This window comes from Myiozetetes cayanensis, unplaced genomic scaffold (genome assembly GCF_022539395.1).
Source record: "Myiozetetes cayanensis isolate MyiCay16 unplaced genomic scaffold, myiCay2020 scf2-11, whole genome shotgun sequence".
NCBI lineage: Eukaryota > Metazoa > Chordata > Aves > Passeriformes > Tyrannidae > Myiozetetes > Myiozetetes cayanensis.
Genome location: NW_026087411.1, coordinates 62,410,069 through 62,422,805, shown reverse-complemented (window position 1 = coordinate 62,422,805; position 12,737 = coordinate 62,410,069). Strand labels below are relative to the sequence as shown.

The following is a 12,737-nucleotide window of genomic DNA, read 5'->3' as shown; positions in this document are numbered from 1 at the left end:
GATTTTTAATCGGACCCTCACAATTTGGTCCGAGGACACTACTCCGGGAGCACAAAGGCGTTTTGAAATTTAAACTGATGTTTGCTTCCCCGCCGGCGCCTTCGAGCAGAGGACGATTTTCGGGGAGTGATGGTAAACGCTACTCCTGCAGAAGGAACGGGGATGCGGCCCGGCCCCAGGTACCGGCACACGGCGGAGAGAAGGGCGTGGGGCGCGGCGTAGCACCTCGTGTTGCCGGTGCGTGTGCCAGGCGGTGCCGTGCGGGCACACACGCGCTGTTTACCGCTCCATGAGTGGCGCAGCCGAGCAGCTGCGTCAGAGCGGGCGGGGCCGGGCCGGGCCGGGGCGGGGCAGGCGCTCCCGGAGGGGCGGCCGCCGCGGGCAGGGGGCGGTGACGTGCGGGGCGCGGCCGGGCGCGCTGCCCCGCGGCACCAGGGCCGGCTGCCCGCGTCCTCCCCGGCATGGGGGTCGGGCTCCGGCCGGGACCCCGCGGGCGGCGCTGACCGGAGCTGCACCCGCCGCTGCCGCCGCTCCTCCCCCGCGCCCGCAGCCCTCCAGGGGAGGTCGGGCGGCGGCGGCCGGCGCCCGCGGGCGGGCGGGCGGCGCGGGGCTCGGCGCGGCGGGGCTCGGGACCCGGAAGCAGAAGCGGGGCCGGGAGGTGGCTGGATGGGAAGGAGAGGCGGCGGGCGGCGATGGGGGAGCAGCAGAGCTCGCTGAGCACCCCGCGGGCGGCCGCTGCCGCCGCGCTGCCGAGCCCGGCCGGGGTCCCGCGGGAGCCCGGCCCGGACGAGCCACCTTCGCTGCGAGAGGCGGTCCCGGGCGGTGGATTAGCCGGGCCGGGGCGAGGCGGGGAGCTGGGGCCGCCCGCCGCCGACCCCGAGCGGCGAGGGGCCGAAGAGGAGGCGGAGGCAGCGGCCGGGCCGGAGCAGCCGCCGGGCGCGGGGGAACCGGCGGCCCCGGCGGAGGAGGGGCCGGAGGGAGGCAGCGGCCGCCGCCGCCCCCCCCGGCGGCACGTGTACTGCACCGTCTATTGCGTGGAGAACGACCGGCCGGCCGCCGCCACCGGCTCCCCCCGCGGCGGCCCGGGCGTGGGGCAGCCCCCGGTCCGGCGCGGGGTGGTGCCGGGCGACGACCCGCTGTCGTCGGGCGGCAGCATCGAGGTGGTGGACTTGTACCTGCTGCCCGAGCCCTTCTCCGGGCTGATCGCCGGCGAGTTCGGGCCGCTGCTGGTGCTGAGCTGCCGCGTGTGCCTGGAGGAGAAGCCCATCAAGCCCCTGTCCTGCTGCAAGAAGGCGGTGTGCGAGGAGTGCCTGCGGCGGTACCTCAGCTCCCAGGTACGGGCGCTGCCGGGGCGTGCTGGGGGGGCTCCGTGCGGCCCCGGGGCGCAGGCTGAGCGCTGCTCCGGGCCCCGCTCCGCGCCCGCCGAGCGGCAGAGCTTGGGCGAGGTGGTGCGGGGCGGTGCGGGCAGGAGCTTTTCCCGTCCCGCACAGAGCGCCTTCGGCCGCGACCTCCGTGCGAGCCGCTGATTCAATGACCGCTCGTTCCAGGAGCGCTTGTCTGCGCCTTGTTCCGTAGCTGTCGGGCTGGTCACGTCTGTGTCTTCAGGGTCTTCCCGTCTTTACAAAGATTTTCTCTTTAATTTCTGAAACTTTTGCTGTTACCTGGCCGGCACAATTTTCCTGTAAAGAGGAGGTCAGGGAGTGATACGGAACGAAGTTTGTGAGCTCTCAGGCAGCTCCTGGAGGGCTCCTGGGGTTTTTTCCCGCAGCCCCGGTGCTGCCGCTCTGACCTGCGGATGTTCGGGCCCTTGGTGAGCCTCTTGGCCTGATCGTCTCAGAATACATCGCGTTTGGTCTTATGCCGTGTATAAAAGGTTAAAATATTGTGTGTATCTGGTTTGTGTGTGTGACTCTTCGTGAAGAATCACAATTACAACAGTAAACGAGAACTTATTTGGAGGAAAAAAAATCGACAACACAACTTTTCCTCCTTGGGTAGGTAGGCTCACATATAGGTTGCTTACATCTCTGTCACTGTTTTATAAGTTAGAACTGCTGTTTCGAACCGAAATCAGCAGCTTGAAAGCAAATCTCTGTCTTCACTAGTGTTTTCAGTAGCTAGTTTAGCATCACAGAACACTTGTGTGTTGTTTCTGCTGCTAGTGGAGTCATACCCTAAATCCGAAGAGCAATGGGGGAAGTTATGGGTATGGGAAGTTGTGGGAGAAACAAAACGAGCTAAACCCTTTGCTTACCATCTTTATGCTTTTATTCAGCAGAAACTTTTGGGATGTGCCCAGTGGAGCCATGCTAATTTGGTGGTAGAATGAATTTTTACACTGTTGGGGCTTAGAGGTGTGGTGGGGTGGTTTGTGCTCCTGCTGGGCTCTGTGTGTAGGGATGGGATGGATGGCTACAGCTACCCCTGCACTCTGTAAATAGTTGACAGGCCTGTTCTGATCACAATACATTTGACTGCTTGGAAATTGCACATGCTAGTCGAAGTACATGCTCCGCTCTGGGCATTGGTAGCCTGTGTAGCATTTGCTGGTGCTGGTAGCATTTGTTCAGGCTAACAGTAAACCCACTAGGGTTTTTATGAACCACTTATGATATGTTTATTAAACAGGGAAGAGCTTAACATGGGAACTGATGGATGGGAAACGCAGAGTTATGTTTTGTATGTCTCCTGTAACACTGAAATTCAGGAGCACTTAATAAGCCTTCTTGAGACTTTGTGCAGAGAGCCTGGAACTATTTGATTTGTAAGTGGTGGACTGGAAACTCTCAATGAGTTTTTAGAGTGTATTGTCAGTGCATGTTTGTGCCACTTTTGTATCTGCCACTGGGGTCGTGGGTCAGAATATTGACTTGCACTGAAGCTGGAAGTTGCCATGTGGTGTGATGTCAGAGTGGTCTTCTATAACTTCTTCAGGTGTCTGCAGTTTACAGTGATCTAATGAGTTATGTGATCTATCATATCTATCTACATCTTAAACCACACTGAAAAAATCTTCTGCCTGGTTTAGGCTGGACTCTTGGAGGATGATCTAGCAGCTTGGTGGCTGAAACAGCTGGCTGGCCTGGGAACCAGGTTTATGCCCTATGAAGTGGGTTCAGTGTTGGCTAGCTCTTGGATGCAGATGCAGGCATTACCTCTTCAAGGAAGCCAGTACTGTTGCTGAGCACTCATGAAACTTATCCCAGCAGCTATTGAAAGATAGCCATATGGGTACTTCTGTATGTAAGAGATGGGGCAGGGATACAGAAGCAGAGGAGAGGATGTCTGCGTCAGGGATACTGATGTTGGGGAGTGAGATTCGCAGAGTGTTTCTGTGGGCATGTTGTTATGGATGCTGTTATGACCAGGCAGAATTTTATTTGCTTGACAAATTTCTTCAGGGAAAAAGGAAACAAAATATAACAACACTCCAATATGGTCTTTCCCATCTTCCTTTTTTCAAAAGAGTAAGAAAGTGACATTTCTTAAGAACAAGAGGTGATGTGTCTTTCCTTTGTGCTGTGGAAGGACCCTGTGAGTCATCCTGAGGAGAGAGAAAGGCTTCACCATGTCAGTTATGTTAAGGGAATTTCAGGGAAGGATGAGTGAAAAGCCAGTATAGGTTAGAAATCAAGTCACCTTTCAGCTTTGAGACTTCACACTTTGTGTAGCAAATTAAAAAGAAAATTTACCAGAAGTTCAAAAGGAGTAAGTGTTGAAAAGCTGTTTTGGTTTGAAAATTTTAGCATATTTTCATATATCAATCAGCTTGATATAACAATGTACCTGAAGTTGAAAGCAAACAAAAACCAACTGAAAAACAAAACCTCAAGCAGCAATATACATTGTTTAGATCTGGTTTCCATGTCAGAGAAATAACAGTCTGTGCCCTTTGTATGAGAAGACACTGGCTGACTCTACCACTCTGGGGGAGTGGTGTCTTACGATGAAAATGTGGAGTATGTTGGCAGAAGTATAGCACTTAAAATAATTCATGTTGCCTTTAATGTCTGTGTGTGTCCTCTCACTGAAGAAAGCTATATTCTTCACAATGGTTTCATTATGTTTTCTGAAATGATGCTTAATGGAGTAGCAAAGTAAAAACCCTGTTAATGCACTCTGCTTTCTTCTATGCAAACATGTAAGAGCTTCAAAATTTCTGCCTTGGGGCCCTTTATAGAACAGAAAATCAACTGAAGTTTTAGGCATTCTTTTTAAGAATGCCAGATGAAAATACTTCAGCTGCAGAGTTTGGTCATAGTGTTACCAGCATGATGGAAAATGAGGGTAATTGTTTTTAGGAATGTCACATCTGAAGGTCCTTGGAGGTCAAATCCAGTCTTTCTTATCACTGGCACCTTGCTGCATAATCCCTTTCAAAGATTTAATGGCTGAAGCAGAAGCTTAGCCTGCAAGCCTGGAGTGCCCAGCCTGATCTGGAGCCTGACTTGGGGAAATTGCATAACTTTACCTCTGCCTCAATTTAGCTATTCTCTTTCACAGCCTGATAATCACAGACCCCTCAGGGCTCCTTGGAGTCTGACTATGACCAGTTCATCTACCGTTCACAAAAAAATTCCATGACTTTATTCACTTGAACTCAGAGAAATTGATGATATGGTAACTGATAGGTGATTGATGGTGATGGGTTATCACAGAAGAGGTGGCTTTTGCAGCTCAGAATGTGGTGGGGTTCCCAGGAAGCCTGAGTCAGGTCCTAGCAAGCCCTGTCTCTAGGAAGGGATGCAGCCCAGAGCTGTTCTTTGTTATGCTTAATCATGAATGTAAAATGGATGAGGCTGAAGAGTGTGGTTGTTTGAATGGCCAGTGTTCTTTCAGGATAGGGCAGTCTCCATGGGTTCTTAGGTATGTTGAGTGAGCTTGGGGTCAGAAGTGTGGAAGAACCCTTTCCTGTTCAGCTGTGGGTTTTATACTCTTAAATCCAGCATACAAACTGGGGACAGGGGAGAAAGAACCAGGACACCTAATCTCACAGGTGTAATATTACATTCACATCTCCTTCACGTACCATCTTTCTCCCCATTTAACATGGCACCAAACTCAGGTTATTTCAGAAACTGTGCATATATAGGTTTGCTAAATGAGTGATTGACTTCCTAACCTCTTTGAGCTGCTTGTACATCTAAGTCAGAGGGAGAATGTGCTTCTGGTTTTGCTTTTTAGCTGTTTGTGTGTCTGGGGTGGGGTTGGGATTTGTTTGGAAATTTCCTTTGAAAATTAACAAATAGTTAAGGAAGACTTTTGACTTAAGAGCAGGAGAAGACCTAAAGTTTAACTAGGTTTTTATATTTAACTTGTTGCAGACTGGTAAAGAAGCTAAGATTTATATGTATTTTCTTATCTCCCTGATCTGTAAACCTTACAAATGCTATTCAGAACAACAATCTCACTCCTTACTTTTTAGCAAGTATTAACTAGACCAAAATAACATTTGCTGTTTCCTAACATCTATAAAGAACAGTTTGTTCTTTAATAAATATTTAAATATGTATATAATTGTATCTGTACTTGTTTCATTTTTCCTATAAAACAGCTGTAAAAGTTTTATAGAAACCTTGCTGCCTGCTTTTTCTACATGCAAAGCAGGAAACTTGATAATCCAGTTTGGATCCTGTGCTCATTAGTGATGCTTTATTTTGTAAATCTTGTAATTCTCTTGTAGTAGTCATTCTTATATTAAAAGACTTCATGTGAGCTAATTTCGACAGCATACTATATTCTTGATCAGATATTATGGTGCTTTAATTATAGGAACTCTAATGAGATTAGAGGCCATGAGTAAATTAGAAGGGATTGTAGGGGGCGGGGAGGGACCACAGCACTTCTTGCATGGCTGGCTTTGGTGGGACTAAAATCCTCCTCTCTTCTTCTGAGCATGAAATGTGGAGTCTTTCCTCTGCTAAGGACCTATTACAAGTATTTCTCGGTGAACTGAGATCTTCTCTGTGCGTGATTTCTTTTTGCAAGAGCTGGAGGAAAAAAGTTGCAGACTGTTACAGTCAGAGTTTTTGTGGGGAATGTGATTATAAGGCTGCATAGCGAAGAGGAGAATTTAAGAGCAGTCTGTATCACATAAAACTAGTTGGCTTGGAGCTGGAGGGACTTGACACCTGTGTGCCTCTTCAGGTGTCTGATGGTATCATATAAATGATTCACCTTCAAAGCTGTAGTCTGCTGATGAAAACCAGCCAGCAGAAATGTAGGCACCAAGTGCTGAATCATCTGATGGTTAATGAGCTGCTTGTGCCCTGAGTCAAACCAGAGCTCAGAAAGGCTACCGTCATTCAGTGCAGAAGCAGCTCTGTGTTTGCAAAGGTTATTAATCTAAAACCATGGTCTAACGCTTGCTAATGAGTGCTGGGATGGCTGCAGACTGCCTACGAGGAGGTGATGGCAGAGTGAGGGCCCACCCTCCAGCTGACATTGCAAGAATACAGAAGTTTCCAAAGGAGGAAGAGAGGTGTAGGAGGAGCAAAGAACCTGCTGGTTTACAGGCTTTCTAAACCAAACTAGCAGCTCAGCCACTGTAAGGTGGCTGTGTTCCTGAGGAGGAGGCAGATAGCCTCACAGGTCCATCAGCTCTGAGCAAGCAGCCTGTTAGCTGCACAAGCACCTGAACTTCTTCACTGTAATTTTCAGCAAACAGCTTCTAATTAGTCTGTCCTGTTCTCCCGATGTTTTGTATGCAGTGCCAAAATACTGCTGCGTATCTAGATGTCACAGTTCAGGATAATACTCAAGTATCTTTAAGATTGCAAGAGTTAGCCTTTAAAGTTGACAAGGTATATGGCAAACTTTTAGTCCATCTTGAATGCTTCTTGATGGATCCAGCTTGGGCCAAAACTTCAGTTTGGAACACAGCTTACAAAATCCAGCATTGATGAAAATGCTTTGAAATCAGTTTTAAAGAAGACTAGTTTTGAGCAATGTTCTTGAATGATAATACTGCCTAGTTGTCCCAGTGTGTGTAGTCCTAGATACTCTGCCAACATGCGAGCACTTTGTGTGTTATGTTTTTTCACTGTGTAGAAGTAGTTGTAAGTTTACTCTACATGGATAGCTATGACTTCCTGTTGTTTGGATGAGTCTTTGTCAGATGTAGAGCTGTAATTAAAGCTGTTGTTTCTTATCTATGCTGTTATGAGGTAAAGGGGTAAATGAGCAGGTGGTCTTCTTACAGCTAAGAAGACTTTTGTTAAAACTCTGGGATCTGAGATGTTGGGAATAGAAAAGATGGTGTCACCTTTGAGCAGCTGTAGGAAGGGTTTTGCTAGGGAGAAAGGCCTGAGTTCCTGAGGTGAGGATAAATGGTTTCACAAAATTGTTGATGTTGGTATCAAGGGGTTGAGGGTAAGCGATGAGCCTACAGTGATACCGTGAGTTTGCTGATGTTGACAGTAAAGCTGATTTTGAAGGGTAAAGACTTCCTGTAATTGGAAATTGTAGTGGGGGATAAAGGAGAATCAGTTTTGTTTTAGCTGGGGTTGAAATCTAATTTTTAAAATGTGTCATTTCTGGGAGGCGGAAGCCCTCGTAGTCAGCTGTCTCTTACAGCCAGTGTGTTGCACCTCACTGCTCTGTGGGTCGTGTTGGCATTGGGGACCACAGGCTGAGCCATCAGGAGATACCTGCTGCGTGCCTTCCTTCCCGCTGCTTCCACCAGCTGTTCACAGGAGCTACCAGGCACAGGTATGGACTCAGTCCAGGGATTTTAAAGTGAAATGAGTTGAAAACGGAACTGTTTGGTTTAAGTTACCCAAATGAAGAGAAATGAAGGAGTTAAATGGGGGTTGGGAAGGCCTTCAGCTCACCTCTGCCCCATTCCTTCTTCTCCACCCAGAACAACTGTTCTTCCTACTGCTCTGGGGCCTCTTGGCCCTTCATTCCTCTTTTCTTCTTGTACAAATATCTTGCTTCCTGCTGTCTAAACCAGCCAGGCTTGAGGAAAGCTATGTGTTTTACATGGCCAGGATGTCAGTACATTGTCAAAATGATTAAGAGTTGTAAAGGATATAATTTCTTTAAAAGAATTCAAACTGGAGACTTCCCCCTGAATAAAGACATTACTTACCCACCCAGGTTTATGTCTTTCGGTGTACTCTGCTTGTGCTTATACTCTCTTGCACATTTTTCTCAATACTTTTTTATGAATTATATTTTAAAAATAAAACAGTCCTTGTCTGTAGGATTTCATTAGCCAAGTACTTATTACTTTTTCTATACTAGAAAAAGTGACAAATTTGTTCAGTGATGAAGAGGCTATCTAATTTTTGAGTTTGTTTTCAAGTACTTGGAAAATTTCTGGTAAAGTAAAAATGAATTTTACTTGGAAGTTAAAAATCAGGATGAAAAACAAAATCAAGACTTTACTCATAGAGAAGAAAATTTTATGGATTTCAGTGCAGAAGGTCAGAAGTTTAACAGTAATTTAAGACAGATTTGGAACTAAACCTGAAATGGCTTAAAGTCCCCTTTACCTTGAAGTCTACCTCACTGCTTCAGCTTAAGATCAGTGTATATTTTCATTGACAGGCTTGTTGGGATGTGCAGTTGCTTTTGTTTACTTAATTGTGAGAAAAGCTGGGCACTTCCTAGATTACAATTCCATGAAAGCTATCCCACTTCCATTTCCTTATGAGCTATAGTGCACTCATTTTCCCCAGTGGTGTTTTTATTAAGTACAGTACAAACTATATTGGGTATTCTGCTGGAAAAGTAGAAGGGGCAAAGCTTTATTTTCTCTAGCTTAGTCATCCTGATGCCATTGTGTATTGTTTTCTACCACAAACATGATAAGAATGGCAGCAAAGGCAGGTACCTCTCTAGTTTACTTCGTTTGGCTTCCTGATCTCATAGGAATGGTGGTGTATCAGCTCAGGGGGGTGTAGGATGGGGATCTGAATGACTCTGTCCCTTTAGCTTGTAGGAAAGGGAAGTCCTATCCAAACTGTTTCAGCTGTGACGTGGCTCTGTGGGGTTGCTCACACAATACAAGGAAGGAAGAAAAGGGAGAAGAAGATTGCCAGGATGGGAAGGGCATGGTGATCATGTAAGAATCAGTTTGCCCCAGAAGGTGGACTTGCTCAGGGTAAGCTTTCATAAAACAAAAGGGAATTGTGAAGACTGATTGCCTCCATGTGAGGTTGATCTTTGGCCTCTATTTAAAGCTGCAGCTGAATACTGGCCAGTTATTTTGCTAAGTGATGGACAGATAGTTAAATGGGACTAGCTCTATTTCTGGTTTCCTAATGGATGAAGGCAGGCAGGAAATAAATCTAGCCTGAAAAAAGTAATAGTAAGGATTTTAAACACTGTTTAAAGTATAGAACTTCCAGGAAAATAATGGGTTAGTGTTTTACTAAGCTGCTGGAAGACTTTTATACACCATAGGCAGCAGAGTGGGTGGAGCAGGTAGATGCAGCATGCCATCTGTAACACAATTACGGAGTGGCTGTGAGAGGTGCCACTTCCCTGAACAAACAAAAGAGTCCCTTGCTGTTGTCAGTTCTATTGCTGCTGTATGGGGGCAAAGCAATGGTGGGTAAGGGCTTCCTAACCTTTCAGCTGTTTTAATGTTTCTCACTATGTTAGTATGCTTTGGAGAGAGGACACTTTATGCCTTTCCATTCCAGTGCACCTGTGCAATGCCAGGTAGAAATTTGTCTGCTTAGAAATATTCTTTCAGAGATCTTACAGAAACAAGCATGTAAATTGCTCAGTGCTTTTTCAAGTGCATGTGCAGCTCAGTTCGGCAATAGCTTGGAAACTCTCTTTACTTAACTTTATGGTATTAGCATGCAGCTTAAAAATGGGAAAGAATGTGCAACTGCAGGGTTTTTTGGAATAGATGGGTTTGCAAAAGAGCAAACATGACCCATAATATTTAGATGCCTAGTGCTGCATTACAACCACAAAGTGTAGATGTTAGGACTCCGGGCAGAATTATGGTGATAGCAGTATGTTTTATTGTGATGAACTAATTCTACTTGAGATTAAGGCAGAAAATCAGGAGTAAAACACTGGAGTTTGATCTAAGTGTTCTTGCTGTTAGGTGCTTAAGGATACTGACATATAGAGGGCCACCTAGACCTCAAAGTGGCCAAAGTGAAATACATCACTGAAATCTGGATATTTCAAAGTATGCACATATCTGTGGTCCCCATTTGCCTTACATAAGGGCAATGGAAATCAAGTGAACTCAGAAATTTTCACTTATTTGTGTAATGGAAAGTAAATTCAGCTGTGCTTTTGCTCTGTTTCCCAGTAACACTTAGAGTAATTTTCAAACTTCTGAAGATGCCCATTCTTTCAAGTTCTAACTTTATTTTAAATTATTATTATCGTCCCAGTCTCTAGGATATAAACCTTCCTTGCAGTGAGTTATGACAGTTACTGATGGACATTGCTGAGTACTTTTGCCTCAATGAAGTAGATATTTCATATGGGGGCTTGATTTGTTGTTCTTTCAGTGAGAGTAACTCAGCAAATCCTGCCTGAGTTATCTCAGGGTGTAGTGCTTTATAAGGACCTAACCCAAGCCATGACAGGTAGTCAGACAAGGCCAGGCTACCACTTATGGTAAATTAAAGATCTAAAATGAGTTCTAGATCTCATTTCTATTTTCTTTCTATATGAAGAAAAGCAGACTTGTTCAAAGCTGATGGTATACGTCACTTTGGCTAGCAGTGCTGCTCACCCCAATCTGCAGCTTGTTCCCTAATGTTAATACATCATTTGATCCACCAGCAAAAAAAAAAAAAAAACCACTGGTTTAAAAAGTTACCTTTCACAATAGTTTCTTACTTTTTTTTCTCGTCCAGTTTTTAATTGTCTCATGCACGATGTGCATATATTTATTTCACCACAAGGTGGTAGTGAATAAAGTTCTAAGCAGGGCTGTTTATTTTGGCAACTGTGACAGCCTGTCAGACCAAAACATTTGAAAATGACATGTTCATGAAGGTGACAAGTGGAGGTTTTCATTGGAGCTTGATGAAATGAAACCTTTAATTTGGTCCTTTTGCTGCATCATTTCGTCTTTCACAATCCAGACTAAAGTCATGGCTTAATCCAGTGCCTGAAGGTGCATCTGTACCCACAGCTCTTGGACAGTCATGGTCCAGGGCATTTCTCTGAGCTGCTTGCAGCACTGAGGTTCCCAGTCCAGCCCAGGCTGGTACCCAGTGGTCCTGTGTGTGCTGCCTGTGACATCAATAAATAAGAAGCTTTCAACTAGCTGAGTTCTAAAGCATCCCCCAGTGTTTTGTAACATGGAACAGTTTATTCCTAACAGTCTTAGAAGTGAAGTGTTTCATGTGAATATTGTTGCAGATGAGAAACCTCTTTTTTGATCTTTCTTGTTTCAACAACTTTGGTTTGCTGCAGCCAAGTAATGCCAAGCATGATCATTATTTTCTTGAGAAAATTTTTTTTCTGCACCATAGAGTTCTCAAAAGAAGTTTCTTGTTGTTCCTTATCTTGAATAACAAGTGAAAAGATGCAGGACTTAAAACACTAGAAGGATTTTTGTTTTATTCTGTGGGTTGTGTTGTGATTTTGGGGTTTTTTTGGGTGGAGGGAACAGAGGTGTTAGGATTTTTGGTGGGTTTTTTGTTTGTTTTTTTTCTGCAAAGATGCAAAATGCAGACTGTTATCAAATATGATATTTAAAAAAAGCACAACTGAACAGGGTACAGCATTGTCGTGGAAGAACTGGTATGTATCATCAGATCTTTGGTGGTGAAGGCTTGTTTTGAGCTTGGTCATACAGGCTGTTGGTACAAGTTAAAAAATAAACCTGTATTGAAGAAGACAACCAAAATAAATTAATGACTATTCTAGTATATTCTTTTCCACTTTAATTGACTTTTTATGTTTCTGGAGGTGTGCTACTTTTGATCTATACAAATTTTAAGCCTGTTTTTAAAATTAATCTGGAGGGTTTTTTAGCTGTATGCAATCCCCAATTCTAGTGTGTGCATTGGGCTGTAATTACAGCTTTCATAAGCTGGAAGCACTGAGATGTTTGGGGAAAGGCGAGGAGACTGGGAGAGGGTCCCCTTTCCTTGCCTCAATAATGAACTAGCACCGGATGGTAATTTGTCTGATATGAGTTTATCATTTAGCTTTTGTATTGAGTTTTGGTGTAGGAGAGTTTTGTTTTATCTGCTCTTATGGTGAAAAGAATGTGCAAGGAAGAGGTTTTTGATTATTTGAATTTTTCAAGTATGAGCTCATCTGACTGTTGTAATGTTAGTAGGAGATAGCAGATCTGGATTAATGACGACAGATGATGCAAGCAGCTAATGATGGTGGAAGCACTAAAAAGCTGAATGCAATTTGAGGTACTCTAGTACTTGAGAGGAGAACCATAAGGCACTTGTATCTGGTGTGGCTTTATTTGGAATCTCGGGTTTAAGAAAAATGGCAGGAACCGGGAAGGGCTACAAGGAGAAAAGTGCTATTGCACAGATGCAGAACTGCTTACTTTAGCATAAGGAGAACTGGGAGAAAAAAATGACTATTCTGTCTAAATGCAAGAGGGAGTAATTTGGGCAGGCGCTTGTAAAAAAGTTCTGGCACAACATAAACTCTAAAAATTGCAATGAATTAAGTTAGGTTAGAAATTAGTATGAGCCTACATTTGGGATAGAAGGGGGAGCCTTTCTGGTCTCTGAATCTGGAAAGAAGGGTGCGGTATCAGAGCGGTTCTCAAA

General features: G+C 45.2%; 1 protein-coding gene across 1 annotated transcript in view; it reads left to right on the top strand.

Annotated features, from left to right (window-relative positions):
• Nucleotides 1-660: 660 nt before the first annotated feature.
• RNF217 (ring finger protein 217) overlaps nucleotides 661-12,737 on the top strand; it is a 65,127-nt gene continuing 53,050 nt past the window's right edge. Inside the window, exon 1 of the mRNA XM_050315310.1 lies at nucleotides 661-1,334. Within this exon, the coding sequence (XP_050171267.1) occupies nucleotides 693-1,334 (642 nt within the window). The 5' untranslated portion in view covers nucleotides 661-692. The remainder of the gene's footprint in view (nucleotides 1,335-12,737) is intronic.